The 22,285-nt window shown below is 40.9% G+C and overlaps 1 protein-coding gene across 1 annotated transcript in view; it reads left to right on the forward strand.

Annotated features, from left to right (window-relative positions):
- LOC146547256 (receptor tyrosine-protein kinase erbB-4-like) overlaps positions 1-22,285 on the forward strand; it is a 373,065-nt gene that overhangs the window by 286,619 nt on the left and 64,161 nt on the right. The window contains exons 16-19 of the mRNA XM_085263592.1: positions 2,054-2,098; positions 9,692-9,824; positions 18,313-18,435; positions 20,175-20,273. Coding sequence (XP_085119718.1) covers positions 2,054-2,098; positions 9,692-9,824; positions 18,313-18,435; positions 20,175-20,273 — 400 coding nt within the window. The remainder of the gene's footprint in view (positions 1-2,053; positions 2,099-9,691; positions 9,825-18,312; positions 18,436-20,174; positions 20,274-22,285) is intronic.

Genomic DNA, 22,285 nt, shown 5'->3' on the forward strand with positions numbered 1-22,285 from the left:
ATAAATGTGATTCTTCGAAAGATAAGGAGTGATATCTCACAAGAAACACTACAGCATTCTTCTTTTCAGTCATCAAACATTTCACGGCAGGGCCAATTAACAATGAAATGATTGATAATTTAATAAATGTGATGGAAACATGTATTGTAGACATTGGAGAGACTAAATTCTTTCAGCAGAAACCTCACTGATGTTAAATGGACTGAAAAACAAGATGTGCAAAGAAAGAATAAAGCATAATTAAAAGCAGTAAAGTAGGCTTACCTGCAAATTGTATACAAGCTCAGAACGTTTAAGGTATAAGATGTAGCTGCCATGTTACATTGAGGCTACACTGAGACTTTGATAACATTGCTCACAGCTAGATGAGATATGCAGTACTTACTGATGGTTGTCATAGCGAAGCTGTGGACCAGGGTGTCCAACTCCAGGCCTCAAGGGCCGGTGTCCGGCAGGTTTTAGATCTCACCCTGGGTCAACACACCTGAATCAAATGATTAGTTCATTACCAGGCATCTGGAGAACTTCAAGCCATTTGAATCAGCTGTGTTGGATCAAGGCAACATCTAAAACCTACAGGACACTGGCCCTTGAGGCCTGGAGTTGGACACCCCTGCTTTAGACTATCTTAAAACCATAGATACCCCGAGTATCTATCCACTGTAGTCCACAAGATCATCTAGGAACTTAGCTGATCAGTAGGTAGTGATATTGTACATGAATGTTAGGTCTGCAGCAGAAGTTACCATCACCCTTGTGAAAAGTACATTTTTGTAACAATAAAAACGCAGCATTAACCCTGAACTAAGCCCTCAAATACTCTACGTTGTAGTGTAGGCATCAGGTTTTCCTAAGGCAGGAAGAATCTTCAAGGAAATGTATAATGAGGTCAATGCGTTCGAAAGGCTCCACCATGGGTTGACCCATACAGGCCTCGCCCAAAATACAGATAGCTTACCCAATAAAATGGTTAACTCCAAAAAGCTTGTCGCACATACGTATACAGTCACATTGCTCTTTTACCTCTGTTTTTCTCTCTCCACCAATCCTTGAAGGAAACACATGCTGCTATCTATCAATTTGATCAATTCTAATGCTTTACTTTGTTTTTTAGGGAGTAGGAAGTCTTGTCCATCTGCCACGTGTCTCTGGGCAGGTAGCGTGCGGTGGGTTTTGAAAGCTGCTTTTGTAAATGTAAATTTTTGTAAATACAGAGAGCGGAAAAACCCCAAAGAGCTGAGGAGATTTGCATATTTAGGTGATTATTATCTGTGTATTCATCACTTGGGCGGCTCCTTTTTCCTCACTGACAAGCTGTCATTATGCTCAGCCGTTTATCAAGCAGACATGCAAACAGTATAACACCACTGCAATAAAACTGTATGCCATAAAAGGCTTTAGATTCTTTTAAGAAATATCCCTGCAGCTTCCATATTTAAGGTAAATGCCACTTTATAAAGCTGTGTGAGGAATGAGGGTGGCTGTTAATACCACTAGAAGGCCCGACAGTAAATCCTGTCATACCAGAATATGTGAATCTTGACCTCCATTCTCTAAAACTTTAGATCACAAGTTCACACCCAACATTTCTCAACCTCATTACTGTTTTATGTCGCTAAAATGAGGAAATGCTCAGTGGAGTCAGAAATGGCCTTATTGTGCTCTTTTTTAAATTGCCGTTATTAATCTTTTATAACTATTGAAAGTTTTCTTTTTAGATTGATATTTGTCTCTTTCCCATTGATTTCCCCATAGGTTTGAAACAGCACTTTGGTTTGAACTAAATGATGTATGTTGGGATGTTTGTTGGGTTTTTTGTCTCAGCCCAGAAATCCATTGAAATAGCACGTGAACCAAATGAGAACAAACAAGCCTTCCAGCTCACACACCTCTTCGTGTCATATTGACAAGCGGTCAGCCATGCTCGGGATTCAATATTTCACAGGTCCCTGCCCAGTGACAGCTGATTGACGTGGAAGAAAAGCAACATGAGGTTTACTCATAACCTGTCCCCGATTTAATGGATGATCTCTCTGGTTTCTCTGCCCTGCAGGTGCGTCGGGCCAAGACTCCAAGATTGTGTTGGGATGATGGACAGGTAAGGCATCTCAGGATACATTTGTGATGTGGGACTGGGAGACCACCATCAGATCCTGCTAAAACTCATTAAAGTTTCTGTTAAATCCCGTACCTTATGATGCTCATTAACAACAGTGTAGTCCATCTGACAGGTAACATGGGAATCTTATGTTGTTGTCTAAGCTTGTGCTAAGCCTTCGTCTGGTCCAATTATGTTACTTTGACTGTGTCTGATATGTGTAGATGGAACCAGCAAGGGGAAAAAAAAGAAAACAAAAATCCTCTGAAAACCTTAACAGATGTGGGATAGAGTGTATGGAGGACCAAAAGTGCCAAAAGATATTTACAAAATGTTTCTTTAATTTGATTATAAATGATGATTTTGGTCCTTTGTATGTTGTAAATTTTTGCTTGAAAAACTGATATTAGCAACATTTTTATATTTATATTTTATATTTATATTGTCCTTCTTATTTAAAATTTAATTTTACATTTTTAGTTAACTTTTTAATTTTAATTTCGTTATTATATTTATTTTTCAGTGATGGCAAAAGCAGTACTTGGGTGGCCAAAAGAAAAATATACATTAAGAAACTGCCATTAAAAGCACCAGTCTTTATATTAAGTATATTTATACGTTTTTGGTCACGTTTTTATTTTTATTTTCTTCTTTTTACATTCTTTTGAGCATTCTAAATAAGACCGTCTGTCATTGGAAGTGTTCTGTGGTATCAGTTTTTTATCCTTTAGAGAGACGGCATCCTGCGGTGAGATGATTGCTAATTTCTAATCAGGCTGAAAGCCCCCTCCTCGTTTGGTAATGAAGCAGAAATGCACAAAAAAAATTCAAATTAATAACGGGGAAATAATACACATAAGCAAATGAAAACAGAATTGAGTATTCTTCTAATACTTTATCAAATAATTTGTTTATACGTTTATTTAATAATGTCATGGTGCATTTAATGGCTTAATTTATTTATTTATTTTTATATATCTGTTTACTTGGACTTGTCATAGTGACACATCAGTTTTAGGCCTTTTAACACATTGGAGAGGGTATAAAGGAATTGTGAATCTTTTAAATGAATCTTTTCATTGATAATTAAAAGATGCAAAACTGATAACACTTTAATAACTAACTGATGATGGGAAGCCACTTCTGTAAAGTAGCTGTGTAAAGTATGAAGATGGAAAGCTGTGGGAAAGAGTAAAGAAAAAATGAACTTGTCAGCACGTTTTAGCTCCATTTTGATTATTATGTTGACAGACCACCACCAGAGACTCCTGACATAATAGCTAGTTCTGTAATTACAATCACTGATCTGCTACGTTAGTGTTTTTTCATATCTAAGAACATTCAGGTTAAATTGGGTAAAAGACGCTACCTCTTTTTTGATCCACAGCACGGTGAATCATTTAAACACTCAGAATTAGAATGGCAGATGGTAAATATAGTGCACCAAGTAGTGATTTCATTACGTGCAGGGTCATAATCAGGGTTTAGAAAATAGTGAGGCTTTTTTTCACTTAATCTATCACATTTTAGGGGTAAAACGTTTGCCCCACTGACCAGTAGCCTAAACTTCTAAATAAACTAGATCAAAGCATTACAACACAGTCAAATTTTGAAAACTTAAAAAAAAAAACAGCTTTCCTTTTCTGGTATGTGGAAATATGGAATCATCCCTTCATTTGAAATGTTAAAAAAAAGCATTTGGGAAAAAAAGTTACTACACAACAGCAGAAACCATTCGTCATGAGTCACACTTCGACCTAACACCTCTAAACGCAACCCAGTCAGAGGCACAGTAGGGCCTTTTCAGAGTCTTTTCAAAGTAAAAGCCATCTAGAGCAGCGATCACCAACCCCCGGGCCTTGGACCGGTACCGGTCCATGAGTCGTTTGGTACCGGGCCGCGAGAGTAGAGGCTCAAGTGTGAAATGTATGCTTTTCGGGGTTTTTATCGGTTTTCAGCGTTATTTTGTTATTGTTTTTATCGTTAACTCGGTTTTCCTGGGTCTTTTCACGTGTGTTATGAATAAATCTTCTTTTTTTTGGTACCAGTACTAGTTTTATTTTGTTGTAATTATCCGCGACACCTTAAAGGCCGGTCCGTGAAAATATTGTCGGGCATAAACCGGTCCGTGGCGCAAAAACGGTTGGGGACCGCTGATCTAGAGCGTCACATTACCCCAGTTTTACTCTTTTTTTCACTGACTTCCTGTCTATTTAAGAATGGATTTTAAAATTCCGTTGCTTGTTTTTAAGTCTTTGAATGGGCCCCCCTCCCCTTATTTATCTGAGCTTTTAAGTATCCAGACTCCTGCTACGGCACTAAGGTCCTCTGCTGTTCTTATAATACTTGTAGGCCCTACACTGTGGACCCGCTACCCCTGAACACCAGATCTGATAATAATTTAGGGGCCTTCATGTTGTTACCCAAAGCTCGCCTGTTTTCCCTGGCTTTTAGAGAATTTAGTGCTTTCGGTTTAGTTGTTTTAAATGTGCTATGCAAATAAAGTACAAGTTGAAGGTGCCAATTTTTACCATCCTACAGAGGTCCAGACATCAATTAACTCATAGCTGGTTATGCCCAATGTTGTGTGTTACTTTTGTTGGCTAATCCTCTCCCAGATTTTTGTGCTAAAAGGAAACACATAGGTGCATTTGCCAAACTGTTGAACTTTTTTATAAAACCAGGATCTGATATTGAAATGGGACTTGGCTGCTATTATATCTTGGCTTAGTAAAGTACAAAAACAAATTAAAAAGATCACACTTTTAAAATACAGAATTTTATTATTATTATTAAGATACAAGACTAAATGTTCAAAAGGCTGAAAGAGCAGGTGGCAGCAAGAAATCCCCAAAATACATAAAAGCAGCTGCGTTACCAGCTACGGCACAGAGAACCGTATTACTATTATTAACAAAAGGGCAAAACAACAGCAAGCAAGTAGGGTTAAGAACATGTGGTGAACCTAAACAGCCCGAGGACGACAACAGTTCTATTAAAACACCCATAAAAGACAATTAGAGCAAATTCTAAAGAGAGACGGAGTCATTAGAATTTAACCAAACCAGTATACCAATAAAAACAGAAGCCACGAGGTCCTCTTAAACCCAGAAAATTAGACCTTTTTACTTTCCTCTGGGAGTCTTTTGCTGAGTCTCCGGGTTCTTCTTCTGCTCTTACAGCAGCGTTATTCCCCTGTCTCATCTGATGACCCTGTGTCACTTGTCTTGCTATAAAACCTATCCTCCTAATTAAAGTAGTCCTTTCCCTTGTTTAGCGCTGTCTCACTCTGTAATTTGTGTCACTGCCAGTTTCTCATCTTCTTTTGTTTGTTCTTTTTTCTCCCCCCTCCTGCCTTCTCCTTATTTCTCACCTCCTATCTACAGCTCCCCCCACCCCTTACACTTCCTTTATTTGTTGTTTCTCCTTGTCTGTCTTCCCCTCTCGACCTAATCATTTCAAACTGCCGCATTACTATTCACCACATGGCCGTATATCTCATTATGTCGAAGCCCACAGCCTCTTTGTAAATTTCAAGCTCCCCCTTCTTTAAGTCCATCACAATCGATATGGCAAATGCTGCGGCACCTTCCTCTACCAGAGCACCGTGGTACACAAGTCTTCCATTAGCCGCTAATGGCTTCCACAACTAATAGAGTTTTCAACTTCAGGTATCAGGTGGGAGCAGGTGTTATTTTATGCTATGCGGTTGTGTTGATTCTGCCATCGGCAAGAAGGGGAAAATGGAATACAGATTGGAAAGAAAGAGAAGAAGAATGAGGGTAACAAAAGAAAAGAGTGTTATTAAGAAAAGAATTGAGTAGTAGCGTAACACTAGACACAAGTGAAAGGGGTATGTAAATGGCAAATGCATTAGTGCCATCATTAGTGAAGAGAAATAGCTTTTAACTTCCAACCTTTAGGCTTGCCTTAAGCAAGATTCACCTCAGAAGATGGAGAAGCAATTTGCGAAGGGTAGGTACTGTTAATTTCTCATTTGTTCGAAATTTGAAAGTCAGTGAAAACTAATTCGTATGAGTTGCTGGGCTTGGATTAACTATAAGGAAATCCAGCGCGGTGTAGCAGAAGCTGTGGCTCCTTTAATAAAGCAAGTAAAAGGATCACATAGCCTCAAAGGCTTTTATCTTCTGACCTGTGAAAATGGAAGTACCCTTCGATTAGAAATTGCTCTGTGCTCTATAGGGTGGGACTGTTTGGTGAAATGGGTTAGGGAAGGTAGTAAAAATAGCTGTGTGTGTCCGAGGTTGTTTATTATTGCATGTCGCTGCAACAACATGAGGGAAGGTGTGAGCAACTTGAGAAAGACTGGCCACAGTCACATTAAGGATTGTGGGTGGTTGCTGGTGGGAGATTGGACTGTTTGAAGAGTAAGGCATGAGTCGGGGAGGTGATCTAAGAAGTCATGAGCCATGCAGCAAGGGCAGAAAAAAGGAAAATACTTGCAAGAAGAGTTAAACCAACCCGGTTTTCATTCCAGGGGCGTCAAATACTGTCTCACTGTCGAAGCTGCTGGTGTCTCAGAGATAGGTGCAAAGTGTCCTTTGGCATCTGTGCGAAGACAGCCCTGGTCTCGCAAATCATCTCATATGGACCCATTGATGTCATTTAAATCAGCAGTGTTATTGTTATGTATGTTATTGTTTTTCACCTAAACCCAACCCAATTATCTTAATAGGTTTGGTGCATAAACCAAATAAATTTTAGTGTGCAAATCAAACCAACAGCTTTTGGTCCAATAACCTAATCAAGTAGTTCTTGGTGCATAAACCCAACAAAGTACTTTTAGAAGCTCAAAGCATGACAAGTAGTTTTTGATCCCTAAACCTAGCCAAGTAGATTTTGGTATCAAAACCTAATCAAGCAGTTCTTGGTGCATAAACTCAACTAAGTAGTTTTAGCAGTGTAAAGTCCGCCAAGTAGTTTTTGGTGTCTAAACCTAGCTAGGTAGATTTTGGTGTGTAAAAACAACAAAGTAGTTTAAAGAACACAAAGCCAGACAAATCTTTAGTGGGTAAACCAAAACAAGTAGTTTTCAGTCCAAAGACCTAATCAAGTAGTTCTGGGTGCATAAACCCAACTAAGTAGTTGTAGAAGCATTAAGCCTGAGAAGTAGTTTTTAATGCCCAATCCTAGACAAGTAGATTTTGGTGCATAAACCGAACAAAGTAGTTTTAGACGCATTAGACGTAGACACATAGGAGTGTAAAGCCGGCCAAGTAGTTTTTGGTATCTAAACCTCATCTTAGCTTTTTTTCCCCCCTACATCTAATAATTTAGACTTTACTGAATAGTTTTTGGTACGTAAATCTAACCTAGCAGGGAGAAAAAGTGAAGAAAACAATGCACAGCTTCTGTCTGATAAATGTGCGATTTTCTGTCCTACTGTTTTGGACTTCTGTTTCCCCTCACCCAGACCGATCATGGCATCCCGTCACATTTGCCTTGTTCTGTCATAGGTGTCTTCACCAAGCACCTCAGGCACATTTCCTTTACCTTAGAATACAAAACAGCTTAAGATGACTGTTGTTGAAAACTGGAGCATCAGTAAAATTCAATATTTAAAACAAGACTACTATGTTATTAGGGCTGAACGATTATGGAAAATAATCTAATTGCGATTTTTTTGCCCCAATATTGCGATTGCGATGCGATATGCGATTATTTTTTAAGGTATTTGTCTTCTGTATTATTAAACAAAGACAAGCAATACATCATATAGTATGGCCAATACTATATTACATTAATTTTAAACTGTTCTTTCCTGGAAGACAGACCTCTGTTATGATGACATGAGGTGATGCATGAATTGATGACTGACATTTTTATTTAACTTCTTCAATCACAACAGTATATTTGAACATACACAATAGTTTATTTTTAGCTTACAAACATCTGAGCATAAAGTGCTGACAAGGAACCCTGGTGTAAACATTAAAATGAAAGTCAGTACAATGTGCAGATTGCAGAAATATACATAAACAAAATCAGTGGCTTTACCACACTCAGTTTTTCGACATCTGTGAACTACTAGACAGTCATTCAATTAAAAAATAATATTAAATAAATAAAACTAATAAATAAAAAATACACACATCTTACTGATCTCTGCAGTCAGTAACATTACACATAAAGTGCAAACATAATAGCAATTGTATAAACACACACACAAACACGCCTTTAAAATTTAAAGGCGTGAAATTGGACGGTCTAGCCTTCTGAATCAGAAGGCTAGTTCTGATTAGCGTCACCGCTGTCTCGGTGGAGTTTAATAAACTCGGCCGTCTGCTTCTTGCTATCTAAAATATAACCAGACACTGGTGTAAATTCTCGACTGTCTCATACTTCTGTTTAATAAGTTTTCTGTTTGACGTTTAGTCAGCTGTGTGAAAACCAAGGAGGAACCCACCCGGGGGATTAATAAAGTTTTATTTTATCTAATCTAATAACTTTAATCTCAGCCAAACCGATTTACTCACGAACAAACAAAACACTGAAAAAAGCCCAACAATAACATTTTTAGGTTGTCTAAGTGACTTATATATTACGTTTAACCCGAGCAGCGAAACTCCGCGGTGATCTGAAAATGATGTGCCGGGAGTTGTGCCGTTCTCGGCCGCATCAGTAACCCTCGAGCTCCCGGCTAGCTGTCGAGCTGGTGGGTAGCAGACGCCTCTGAAAACGTCGAAGCACTTTTGCAAATATGGGATATCTTGATAAACCGAGCAGATATTTGATGTTTACACAACTACTTTCTCGCCTGAAAATATGTTAAAAGTTTATTTTGTGACCCAGAAAGATTAGTATGAGTAATTTTAAAACTTAGTAGCGGCCGCCATTGCTGGAAACTGGAGTTTGGCTGGGCCGCGCTATGAATTCTGGGATATGGTAGTAATTTGGACAGCCTTCGGCGCGTCGCTGTGACGTAATCGGTCTACAAATGCGGCCTCAGGAGGATGCAGCCCATGAATTGTATAATATAATCGCAGTATAATCGCAGCCTTTGCGGTTAGAAAATTGCACTTGATCATGTCGCGATATTATCGCAAATGCGATATATCGTTCAGCCCTATATGTTATCATCCAGTGTTGCTGTGTGCAGTTAAAGGGACACTTTGTCTATGAAACATCAGCGGCTTCAGTATTAGATGCCCGGTGATGAGTGTGTGTCAGCCTTACATTAGAAGCATTTTGACCGATTAAAAATCGACAGTTTAACTGTGCGAAACACGGCACAAACAAGCTATTTAATTGCTGCTAGCAGATGCTGAAAAAGGCTCTTAGCAGAACATTGTTTGTTTTCCACATGGCTCCACTGACATCAAACGATCTCTTAGCCCAACAGAAATGGGCCGCTCCACTAATAAACTTTTATGGCGATCTTGAAGCGAGCATCGCATTTTTCTGGCAGAAGACTCAATTTGACCTTCAGGGGTTAAATCTAAAGGGTGTTGGAGCAGATTGGATAATTTGTCAGCACTGGCTGAGGTTTGCACTTTATTGCAGTGTGCTCGTTAGTTTCTTAATGTTTCAGCAGTGTTCATGTTTTTTTTCTCTCTTCCCCTGTCTCTACAGGACACCCCTGATAGCAGCTGGAGTCATCGGCGGCCTATTCATCATCGTCATTCTGGCGCTCAGCGTGGCCGTTTATGTTCGCCGCAAAAGCATCAAAAAGAAGAGGGCCTTGCGGCGTTTCCTGGAGACAGAGGTGAGAGAGTAGAGGGTAGAGCAAACATATTGGGAGGTTTCTCCTCACCTGTGTTTTCTGAATGCTTTCAGCTGAATTAAGTTTCCTTAAAAGGTTTCATTGCACTAAACCTTTAAGGAAACCTTGAAATATTAAACCTTGGCTAAGGTACTTAGCCAAAGCAGCCAGCGCAAAGGAAGGTTGGAAAATTATGCATGGTCACCGCTGCCCATCGATCTGGCCTTGAAGAAGGTTCATTTCTGGGAAGCGTTAGAGAGCGGAGCGGACTTCATTATCAAAGGTGAAAGTCAAAGATCGGGAAGGGTGCAGGGTTTATATAAGCATCCATGCTTTGGTCCATGCCTTTTATGGTGCTACAGGACTCTCTCACACTGTTTCCTCCAGCAGTCATATCATCACTGCAGGTCCGCCGAGTTGGCCGTGCCCGTAGGTGGGGTAGGCTGCTTGTCATTCTGGATTAGGATAATTTACAGGTAGAGGCAGCAGTGTTATAGACAGCTGCCAGGCAGGAGATGGAATTAGAGGAGGGCAGCCATGGGCAGTTTCTGCCTCATCCCAGCCATGCACATCCATCTTAATCAAGCAGGCCCTGCTCAGACAGCCGCTTGACCCGGAGGGAAGTCTTCACTCCGTGCAGATTCGCTAATGTAGTGTCACGGAGCAGGAGGGGGTGGCTGAGAAGGATTCAGGTTGGGGGATGGGGATCCGCTTGACCCTTTTTTCTTTGTTTTTTTTGCATTTCTCTGTTCAATGTTCATTCAGTGCTGCAGCAGGAAAGCCTGAAATAAGGCCAGCATAACCTTTTTCCCCCTCCCCTTCATTCCCTGAGGGGACGTGTAAAAGTAATTACACATAAAATCTTAAACGCCTCTGGCCCAGGGGCTACACAGATTAAGAGCAGGTCACAGGTTCCGCCCACATGCTCACATATTAGCAGCCGTGGAGTGTCCTGAGCTGGACGTTTAACCTCAGTCTTTTGGCGGTTACCGCGTACGAGAGCATCAGCCGAACGGCGAAAGGACAAAAGCAGTGGATCGATGCCATTACCTGACAGTTGTGATCGGTGCCTGAATATGTAATTCCCCTACTGTAATTTAAAATAATAGAAAGATTAAAATTTCAGTCCAGATTCCTGTTATTTATTGCTGGTTCTAGAAGGGATTAGGTTCTCCATTTGATTTTCGTTTTCCCTTAAATGTATCATCTCATTGTGCATGCACGCACTACTCTCTCCATCTGAATGCTTTCCCGCGCTCTCGCCCTCCCGGCATCCTTTAAAAAAAAAAAAGACCATGCGCTTTTGCAGTTTATATCACGCTTTTTTTTTTTTTTTTTGGCTGATGAAACTACGTGATAGGCTTTGGACGGCCGAGTGCAGATTCTCTATTCAAACGAATAATGGAGCTGACTCTGTGTCTGTGAATGGAGATCAAGCTTGTCTGGATGAGGGATTTGGGGGACGGCGCCGGGCTCTGGGACTCCCCCTCTCTCTCCTTATCTGCCATAGCTTTTTTAAACAGAGTGCTCACCTCCTGCGTCAGACGGGAGGGAAAGATGCCTCCAGTGCATGCTGTCAGAACGTGATCTGAGCGCCCGACTCCGCATTTCCATATCAAGGACACGTGTGAAGGCTGTTGCACTGTGTTGACTTGCAAAAAAAAAAGGAAAGAAACACTCACACTCACTCTGCCATTTCACTGTTCTCCCTTTCTTTCAGTATTTTCTCTGTTTTACTATTCACCGTCTGTCTCTCGTCGTGTCCTCACCTTCTCGTTTTTTCCCTGAACAGACGCTTTATTCCTCTGTCATCTTAACTTCCTGTTTTTGTTTTGGTTTTGGTTTTTCCTCCTTCTGTCTCGCTCTCCCTCACCTCTCTCTTCACCCCCTCACATACTGTGGAGCCTTTTTGATGAAGCCCCTGAAAACAGATTGCTTTCACACAGGGGACAGGCGGCACAAACAGCAGCAGTCCCCTCACTGCTACAGCGTGACCCCAGGGTTTTGACCTTTGAACCCAACTCAATGAAGTAGGACTAATGCCTTTGAATCCTCCGATGCCCCGCCCCTCGATCCCCCTCATCTCCCCCCTCCCCCCAAGGTCCTTCTTCTAGCTCCTTTGTACAGGTGTGAGTGTTTCAGCACCACGGGTGAGGACAGCTCCCCTGCTGCTCATACGCTCTCTTACATGAAGGGTTTCAGCATGGACAGCTCCTGTTGTTCACCCCAAGGCAGGCTGACTGAGCAGAGGCATGGGGAATCATCAGAAATGCATGCAACTGAAGTTTATGTTAAATTTAAGCCAAGATCTGAGAAATTCAAACCAAATATGACACCTAATATGTCACAGCAAATGTTAAACAAAGAGAATATACATGACACGCATTGTGGAACGTATGAAAGTTAACCCTCTGAGGCTTGAACCGTGAAACCTTGTGGCGAATAAAAAAAGAGATTAAATATCACATTGCGTAAATCAGGTTTAATTTGGAGCTTCATTTTTGCTACAGATGACATTTTTGTTCAGTTTTATTGCTTACTACACTGATGATGTAGCAGTCTCAAAAATTCAAAAAACCCCATGTATTAAATATGATATACTTGGCATTAAAGGATTAAGGTACAAATTTGTGTTTTATATTACATCCAGCCTCTCGGTTTTCTCATACATAAGGATACATAGCATAAAATTACATAAACCTCTTTAGAAAGGGCTAATAACCTGGGATATACTCCAAATACTCCGAAGCCCAAAATCATCCAATGAGAGGCACTTCTGCAAACCGAAGCGCCTTGTTTTTTGGGGTTTTCTTTTTTCGAGAGGTCAGAGAAGAATGTCTGGGCTGGTTTGAGCTGACAGAGAGGTTACGGTAACTTGGATAAACCACTCTTTACAGCAGTGGTGAGCAGGAAAGCATCTCAGAAATGCCCAGCATGTCAAAGCTTGAGGCAGACGAGGCAGAAGACACAGCTGAGTTCCACTCCTGTCAGCCAGCAAGAGTAATCGGAGGCAGTAGCAGGCACCAGGCTCAAAAGAGCTGGACAGTTGAAGACTGGAAATAAAAAAAAACCAACATAGCCTGGCAGAAATCCCAGCTCTGCAGAGGTCTCGTTTTTTCTTTCTTTTGCTGATTAGCTGGATCAGGTGTCAGGTGTGTTGTGCTAATCAAGAAATAATCAGGTGTGGGTTCTGAGGACCAGGACTGTTTGTTTCTGTGATTTGATTTCTTTCCTCAGTGGACTTTTTATAGGCATGCACTGCGCTTCTGTAACGAGAGTCGTAATCAAAAAATAAATGGACTCATTAAAGAAACAAATACTCAACTGAAGGCATCGGTCCATTTAGATATCTATGTATCTACATTTTTGTTGTTTCTTTATATTACTGTGTCTAAATTGTTATGGTCACTTTTATTCTTCAGCACAGTCTGAACTCTCTTAGGCAGCTTTCTTTAAGTCGTATTCAGGAATAGTTCTCCAGGCTTCTTGAAGGACATTCAAAGCTCTTCTTTGGATGTTTCTGCCTTTTGTTCTGTTCTCTGTCAACATGATCTCACACTGCTTCAGTAATGTTGAGGTCCGGACTCTGGGAAGGCTGATCCATGACTGATAGTGCTCCACTGTGTGTTTTTCTATGCAGGTATGATTTTACTGCATTGGCATTTTGGTTGGGGAGCATTGTCATGCTGAAAAATGAAGCTGTTGTTAATCAGATGTGTTCCAGATATTTTTGCATTGTGGATCAAAATCTGATGGCACTTTTCTGTGTTCATAATTCATCAATTTTTGCAAGATCTCCAACACCAATCTGGATTCATCACTCGTTTAGACCTATTGTTACTGATTTTCAGTCCAGTTTTTGTGTAATTTTCATCCCTCAGCTTTTTATCCCTGTTTCCTTTCCTTAAGCATTTTTGACAGCACCCTTCCACAAAGACCATTTCTGATGACACTTCAGTGTTCAGTAGATGATCAGCTGAAGGTCCGGATGCATCTCTTATCTCCTGTATCAGGTCTTTGCTGGATTATTTCCTGTTTCTTAAGGATGTGCTTCAGATCATTCTTTTAGGCCTGACACTTCTTCTTTTGTCCTCCACTTTTCCTCAAATTTTTTAAGGACACACTCCACACCATGCTGAGAAATGCCAAATGTTTGGCAATAGCTCTTTGCGAATTACTTTGTTTTGTGACAGCCTGCTAGTAACAAAGTGCCTAAAAATACAATTTAAAATTGATTCTTTGTTAAGTTAACTGTATGTCTAGACAAAAACACTGGTTCATCCCTTGAATTAGGAGCCTTTACTGTGCTTGACTGATTCATATGTCAGTGCTAAATGGTTTAACAAACAAAAACGTTCAGGCACAAGGACTGGACTGAAAATGAGTGAAAAAGGAACCAATGTCCAAATAAATATTGTACTGTAAAATATCAAAAAAGAGCAGAAACGTTTGGAGTAACAGACAGTATAATACATACCGTATAATCAATGCTAACAACAACAGGGAAGTTAAGTAGGAAAGTAAATAACACAGGCAATTAATTTACAAGTAAATGTAAAAAAAAGAAAAACATTATTGATTTAATTATTTCATAATCAATCCCTATATTTAGTTATAATATTATCTTTGGTTTATTTAAAGTCATATTTATTAATTCATCAATTTTGGCACATTAGGTCCTCCATATTTTCCAAACTTAGCCTAAAGTAAAGAACTTTTTTCTTTTTAAATGATAACTGTGAAAGTTACTGAGTCTTTTTCAAGTGACAGGAGAGATGAGTAAGAAAAAGTCTGTTTCAGTCCATACAGCAGTGGAGGAATTAGTTACTGCTCGCCTTTCTCCAATATAGCACTCTTGTTTAAGCACTCTCGCCAGATTTGAATAACAAAGTCAATATAGCAAATTAAAAAAAACAAGGGTTGACCCAATGTACTTTCTGGCTGAGGCAAACTTATTAACATTCAAAGCCGCTAACCCCCCCCCCCCCCCCCCCCCACCACCACCACCACCACCACACACACAAACACACACACACACACACACACACACACACACACACACACACACAACCCGCATTCGAATGAAGAGCAGACGATGCTGGTTGTTTAATAAAACAATGTTAGGTGCAAAGAAAATTCCTTTTTTGTGACCTTGTATGTCTCAGTCCATGTGTTTGAGTCTAATAGTTAGATGGCGATCACATTTTTACATTTGTAATTGTGAGGTTATTGTTATACAACATGTTTGTCTGGTATAAATTCCAGTGACCCAGTTTTAACCCCTATTAAATCACTGGTGCTTTCGTAAGTCCGACATCAGTCACTAAGAATCAAAATAAGCCAACAAAGTTCACCTGAAAATTGACCAGGCAGCAACACAGGCCCCGAGACCACCTACTGCGACTGCTCTGGGCCAAACGCTTGTGGCACGACAAAGTTGTTTCACCTCAATATGTTTCAATTACAGCCAACACAACAAATGTAGCTCTTTGAATGGGTAATGCGAACATTAAAGCATGTACCCGAGGGTTTGCAGAGCAAGTTCATGTTTGAAGACACTGTTTACTTATTCAATACACAATAATTCTGTGAATGTATTCTAGCTCGAGGCTTGAACATACTGCTTATTTGTCCAATGAAGCATCCCAATCCTCTCCACCGCGCCACCAGTGAAGCTCATTTGGCAAAGGCACGGTGCATTATTAGCTGGTAAATAAAGTGGCGTGGTGAGTGTGTGCGAGAGTGAGAACGAGCTCAAGAGAGCTTCGTCGGCTACGGGTCTGTGTCTTATTTAATAGACCTCTCCTCTCCCTCTCCTCTCCAGTCCAGTCCAGCCTCATCCTAATGAAACAATGACAACTACAGCCTGTCACCATCTGCTCTTATTACTGCTCCATCACCACCTCCCTGTGCCTCATCTCTGCTCTCTCTTTCCAAATCACTCCATTTCTCTCCACCCACAGCGGCAATTGTTTTTTTTTTTGTTATTCTAGCAATGTATGCACACACACCGAAATGCAAAAAATGCTCTTTGCACAAATACCATGCTGATATGATGGATGTGACCAAAGCTTGCCCTTTCTGTTGAGGTAAATACATCCAGTCAGCAACCAGTCATTGCTAGAAAATTTCATATTTCATTTAAAGCCTCAGAGGCACACTATATAGACGCAGTGATATACCCACTGTTTGTAAAGCCTGTCTTGGCTGTTTGGAGTCGGAGGTGAGCATAAGAGAAAAGACAGCTAAGTTATCAGGTAGAACTTGGAAGATTTATTAACAAGATGCAGGCATAGACTCTATGGGTGACCTTCAGAGACAGGTACCTGCTAATCAGGGTGAAGGAACATGCTAGAATATCACTCACCAAAACTAAAGAAATTACCTGTCTTTGACAGTCTGTTAGTGTAATCACCACAGAGTTAGCCATATTAATCATCAAAACAACTGCACTAAAATGGTCCTTAACAAAGCACAGGGATGTTAGAAATAAATTATGACATCTGATTATTGAACTCAGAACTTTTTATGCGCAGAAGGCAGTAAACATGCTTATTCTGCTGTAAACTTGGGCATTTTACCATGGGACTCGACAGTTGTTGATTCCCGTTTTTGGTGCCAGCCCCCAAAGTGGCCATGTGAGGAAGTGCAGCTTGGGCTCAGCACTGTATTCCCATGAGTTCTCCCAGCTAAAATGACACAGTACATATCAATGTAACCACGTGTGCATCAGCTGTTTTATTAGCTACATAAATGTACTTGGCAGACTCCCTTTTGCCTTGAGAACTACTTTCATTCTTCATGGCACAGATTCAGCAAGTATGCCCAAACAGTTGCATTAAATGTGTGCATAGTTCACAGTTAACTGTCAGGTAAGATGTCAAATGCTTCTATCAGCATTTGAAGCGATTTGAAAAACGTCATCAAGGCAGCACTTTAAATGGCGGGGTTACTGCAACGTACATTGCAAAGAAAAATAAGAAAATTGATGTTTGGAGTTTAAAAAAAAAATAGGTCCCTTTTCTTGACCTTGGAAAGAAAATTCAGTTTCTCTCCATGTTAGATTTATGATCCAAACCTTTTAAAACATCTCACATGTGCCCCAATGTGATACAGCTGTGGCCGTTTGTTTCCGCACTTCATCTAAACGCTTGTACAAAAACGCGATTTTGGTGCTCTACAGACCGAACGAGGTTTCAAACAGCACGTTACCGTCACTCGATCCACTCAGTCATCCTCTCATCGCTCCTTCCTTTCCCTCTTTCATCTCACTCACTTCCCCCCGTCTTATGAAATTTGTCATTTCCCTTCCCCTGCTCTAACTCACTACCTGCAGTGACATCTCAGCGGGCTTTACACTGCGCCTTCAGGACCGGCTATAACGATAGCCATTAAACGACGTGTCATTGCCGAGCTGCGGGCAATGTCATCTATTCTGCAGACCGGACCGGCGCTGCGATTGCCGGTCCTATTGTGCTGATGGTTTTATATCACATTGAGTAAGTGCTTGTATGGCTGACCGACTGATATATGGTCTCATTATATTGTTTGATGGTCGTGGCCAAGCCGGGTGATTATGCCGCTGATAAACCGCAGCGAATGAGGGACCCGATATGCTCATTAAGACACGTATTGATCAGGTGCATTGACTTTGTGTGTGTGTGTGCTTGATCTGAGATGTGTACTATAGGCTGCCTGGATGAAAATGTGTGTGTGGCTTTCTCTCTTGCCTCTGGCTCAGATCTTTTCACGGCTCGGTTACAGGTGCCAGCTCCTGCTTTTTTCATACTTAGTCGCCGAGGCTTTGTTTAGTGGCTAGCGGTGAAGGCGGGTGGCCAGGCCAGCTGCTGGGATGCTGCTCAGTGTCAGCTGTTACTGGCAGGGAGGCGGCGTGCGGAGGAGGCTTGTCATAACCTTGAATTGGAATTGTTTTGTATGTGCACAGCTGGTGAGCTGCTGCTCTTTGTCGACTGTGATAGCAGCTGACACCAGACTGTGATTTGCCTAGTGGTGGGCACGCTGCTGTCCACTCTGGCAACTGCCAGTTCTGACAGAACTCCACATTCACACCCCCGAATTATTTGTCTTTCATAAATGTGTGTGTGTGTTGCAGAATCATAACTATCAGGGCCGTACAGTCTCAGTTTTTTGGCTTCTTTTTTTATTTGCTGCAAATAAAAACCTTGTGTTCACCTTCCACCGCTCTTTCCTAGACTTGCTTTTTACTTATTATTTTAAATGGAGCGGCCTCACCCTGCTGCATGCTCCCGGTGGCTCTGAAGATGTGTTTTAGCATTCACAGTGCCAAGTAGCAGGAGGTTAAAAATATTTGGATTTGATGTAAAAGAAAGGCACACTTCTAGTTTTCGATAGCTTTGCAATAAAAACAATAGCTGCCAGGAGGTTTTCTTCACATTCTTGGCACCAGATGAGACAGAGAGTGGGATAAATAGTCTTAATATGAGTGTGTCTGTGTGTTTTGCTTCCTCAGCTGGTGGAGCCCCTGACCCCCAGTGGAACTGCTCCAAACCAGGCCCAGCTGCGGATCCTGAAAGAGACAGAGCTGAAGAGGGTGAAGATTTTGGGTTCGGGAGCTTTCGGAACAGTCTACAAGGTCAGTGTGTGGTAAAGCCATCCTGCAGACTCTGGTGCCGATCAATATCAAGTAAATACAGGGTATTGCTGATACCTTTAAGTTGTAAAGGCAGCTTACAGTATGTAGGGGACAGCAGTGTGTCACAACTTGTTGTGTTGTGTTAACACAATAAAACACATCTTTCAGCTTTTCATGTATTTTGAAAGCCAAAATGCCAGATAGTTGCTGTGCTATCAGATGCACTAATCACTGTTTAGTTACAGCTTTCTGATTGGCGTAGACATAGAGTATGGCACCAACCTGTGAGCACATCTCTCTTAACCCTGCCGTATAGGCTGAATCACACCAGTCCCTGCTTCTCCACAGCAACATATTTAAACTGTAGATGATTTGCTGGATATTGGTAAAATATTTGGTCAACTTCACTGTTATGACACAACACTGACAAATTAACACTACTGGAACTTTTATGGCCCTACACTGTAAATGTCCAAGTCAACAAAACATAAGATTTACATCATTTAAGTAGCTTCTTTAAGCTAGCTACGTATTAATGATGATCAGTTTCTTGCTCTTCTCCCACACGGTGACATTATTTACCCGTCCAGAGTGAAAACGCATGTAGCTGACCGTCCTTTGAAAGCTTTCATCCTGGCAGTAGGGTAAGATGAAGGATTCTATAAAAGATACACGTAGATGTGACTGAAGTGGAGCTCTGAGTTAGAAATCGCCACTTGGGATTTAAATAAGGAGAGATCATTAGCAGGAATTGAACATCATTTATTGATGTACGGAATTCAATTTCAGGTATTTACCGGTTAGACCAGAATGGCGGGTGGGTTGCGTGACAGCATCTGCAAACTAGAATGACAGATAACCAGTGATATTTAATGTCTGCAGAGTGGAGGCTGATGGGCCTGAAGGAGGCAGGCAGAAAGATGACTGGACTACACCAGTGATGTCACAATGAGCTTGACTGCATGGTAAAGTGGTCACGTGACTGAATAGAAATTCAGTTGTTGACAATCAACACCTGATGTTCAGATATCTTTCATAGGTCATATTTGAGGGGTATTTTTTCTAATGTCCCCAAAAATAAACAAAATATAGACCTTATCACGCAAGTGTGGAGGGCAATACCAATACCAGCATAGGTGTCAGACCTCTCTCGGTTGAAGAACAACCTCTGAACAACAAACACAAACCTTTTCTTTTGTCACAGCGTTTCCTGACAGACACAAGCTGAGGGCGGCTCAAGGACCTGGAACAGAAGTTGCTGTTTGCTTGCCAAATTCGCTGCCCTTGGCAAAATTATTCATAGCACCCCGAAAATCAGCAGAATCCATCAAATAAATACTGCACGTTCTACCGCTGTCTCCAAATTCCTCTGGATTCCTCTACTCATCTGCCCGTTTTAAGGCATATTTTATTTAAATTAATCTGCATGCAATTTATGGCAGTACAATCCCACAGCAGTTTGCTTTTAGCAGAATTTAAGCCTCATAAAGTGAATTGAAATTGTGATATTTGTCTTTTCTAATCGCTTTATCCAAAGGGTTTTAAACTTAGTTATGCACGAGCTAATTGTTGAAGGCCAACGGTATTTTTTGAAGATGGGGTTGGATTTATTAGAGCTGCAGGAGACAGTTAAACACAACAACCACCATTCAAAGTCAGTTCTGCGGTAGCTCTGTGTGTGAGTGTGTGCCAGGGGTTGTTTATTGGGTACATTTATGGTGATTGCTTGTATATTTCAGGGCATCTGGGTCCCAGAAGGTGAGACGGTGAAGATCCCCGTGGCTATTAAAATCCTCAATGAGACCACCGGTCCTAAAGCCAACGTGGAGTTCATGGACGTGAGTATTTATATCGCAACAATTTGTATCTGTTTTCGGCCGTGTGTGTGTGAATGTGCGTGCGCGAGCCATAAAGCGTTGTCACAGAGACTGCCGGGTCTGTCGCTTTGTGGAATCGTGCATTTGGCGGTAAATTCTTACGAGAGCACCTTCTCAGTCGGAGCCTGTAATAAAGTGAACTCCACCACGCTGTACAGCCAGCCATGTATGGAACAAGACTCTATTAAAGAACAGCACTAGTTTATGAGATATGGCTTTATAGCAATGCAGGAATGATGGAAGGGAGAGGAAGATGAGGAAGGGCAGGCGGTGGAATTTCCATTTTTTTCTTTCTTTCCTTTTTTTTCAAATACACAAGCTTTTGTGTCTCATTTATCACAAGGTTGTGCAAAAAGGTGCCTCATCATTATACAATTGTGGATGCTGGATCATGAACCCTTTCATCTAGCTGTTCATTTCTGTCTTTTTAAAAGCAAATATCCCGTTGTTTTCAAATCCACCTTTTCATTTGGGGGGATTTTTGCCTCTTCTTGATCTTATGTGGCACTGAAATGGAGTATTGTTGCATTTCAGGTTGCTGATTGGGAAAAACAGGTCAGCTTAATGTCTCATTATTGTACTCTATGCATGTGACGAACATGGTCTGTGTTTTGTTTCTTTCCTTTAATTCAGCCAGAATAAAGATTTGAATAGATTATAATGAGAACGTAAATGAAATAGCTGTATGTGATATGCAGATGTTGGAGAACAGCATAAAAAATAATGAAATTGAATTGTTAGCAAAACAATGTGGATAAAAGGTTATCAGTAGCATGCAAAAAAAAGTTATTAAGCCTCGCAGTTGTAATTATTAGTCAAGTAAAGTACCCCGTCTTTTGAGTTTTAAGGTTTTAAAAAGTTTGTAAATACAAGCTCAGACCAAGCAGACATGCCATAAGTCGCTGCGTTACTAATTTTAGGCAAAGATAAGTAAAAATGCAGAATCAGAGTGTGAAAAACTAATTCCACTCTCACCGCTTCCACATGAATTAAGGGGGTAGATAGCAGCTTGATGCAGATTATTAAATACTCTTGATTACCTGATCATCAGGAAGTGTGAGCACCTCTATTAAAGCAGACGTTTTTGTCAGTTTGAGTTATAAAGTCATTTCCAAACAATCTGAAGTCCGTCAGTCTGCAGTGAGAAAGATTATTCACAGGCAGAAAAACATTCAAGATAGTCCCCAATCATCCCAGGAGTTGACATCTCTGCTAATTCAGTCCAAGGTCAGATCGTGCAGTGTTCAGAGACACTGCAAAAAACCCAGTAGCTACATCTCAGGCTCGACAGGCCTCACTGGCACATGGCATTTGGTTGCTTAGGAAGAGAGGGAAGGGACGGCGGCGAAAGAGAGAGAGTGATGTCGATAGCAGATTTTAAAATTTGAGAGAGATTTGTGATCTTTTGCGTGTTTGGAGTGTGTAGTTAGCGTGTAGTGTAGTCAAAGATGCCACCAGTGTCTCCAGGGGGACAAAAGGAGGAGTGATACACCCCGGAGGTGTCGGGGCAGTAATGTGCCGCTCTGTCTGGTGCTTGAAGTGGCACAAATACTTTGTGTGGCATCTTATTGTGGCACCTGATGGGGAAAACACACCTGAGACATCGGCTGCATTTAATGCAAACAGTTGTACCTTTGCTCTTTGCTGCATTTGTACATAATCTTTTAAAATGTGCAATTTATGTTTGCATTTCAAGTTATGAAAATGCTTTGTTTAACATGTTTGTGGTTGTTACAGTAAAAACATCGAACTTTTTGCTTCTCAGATTTTGTGCTTTTTTTTGGTGATTTTAGTTCCATTGTGTTAAAGGGAACCCCGGCTATTAACACATGTTTGCACTAAAATATGCATTTTGCTTTCAATAACACATATGTGGTATTAAAATACGCCAAATGTTTTCCTTTTAAGCACATTTTGATATTATTTGTATCCCACTGTAATTTTACTGTATAAAGAGCTAACATCTCCAACAT

This window comes from Mchenga conophoros, linkage group LG23, assembly GCF_057382185.1.
Source record: "Mchenga conophoros isolate Kocher_MC1m ecotype Shallow Benthic linkage group LG23, M_conophoros_male_GT1.1, whole genome shotgun sequence".
In the NCBI taxonomy this organism is placed as follows: Eukaryota; Metazoa; Chordata; class Actinopteri; order Cichliformes; family Cichlidae; genus Mchenga; species Mchenga conophoros.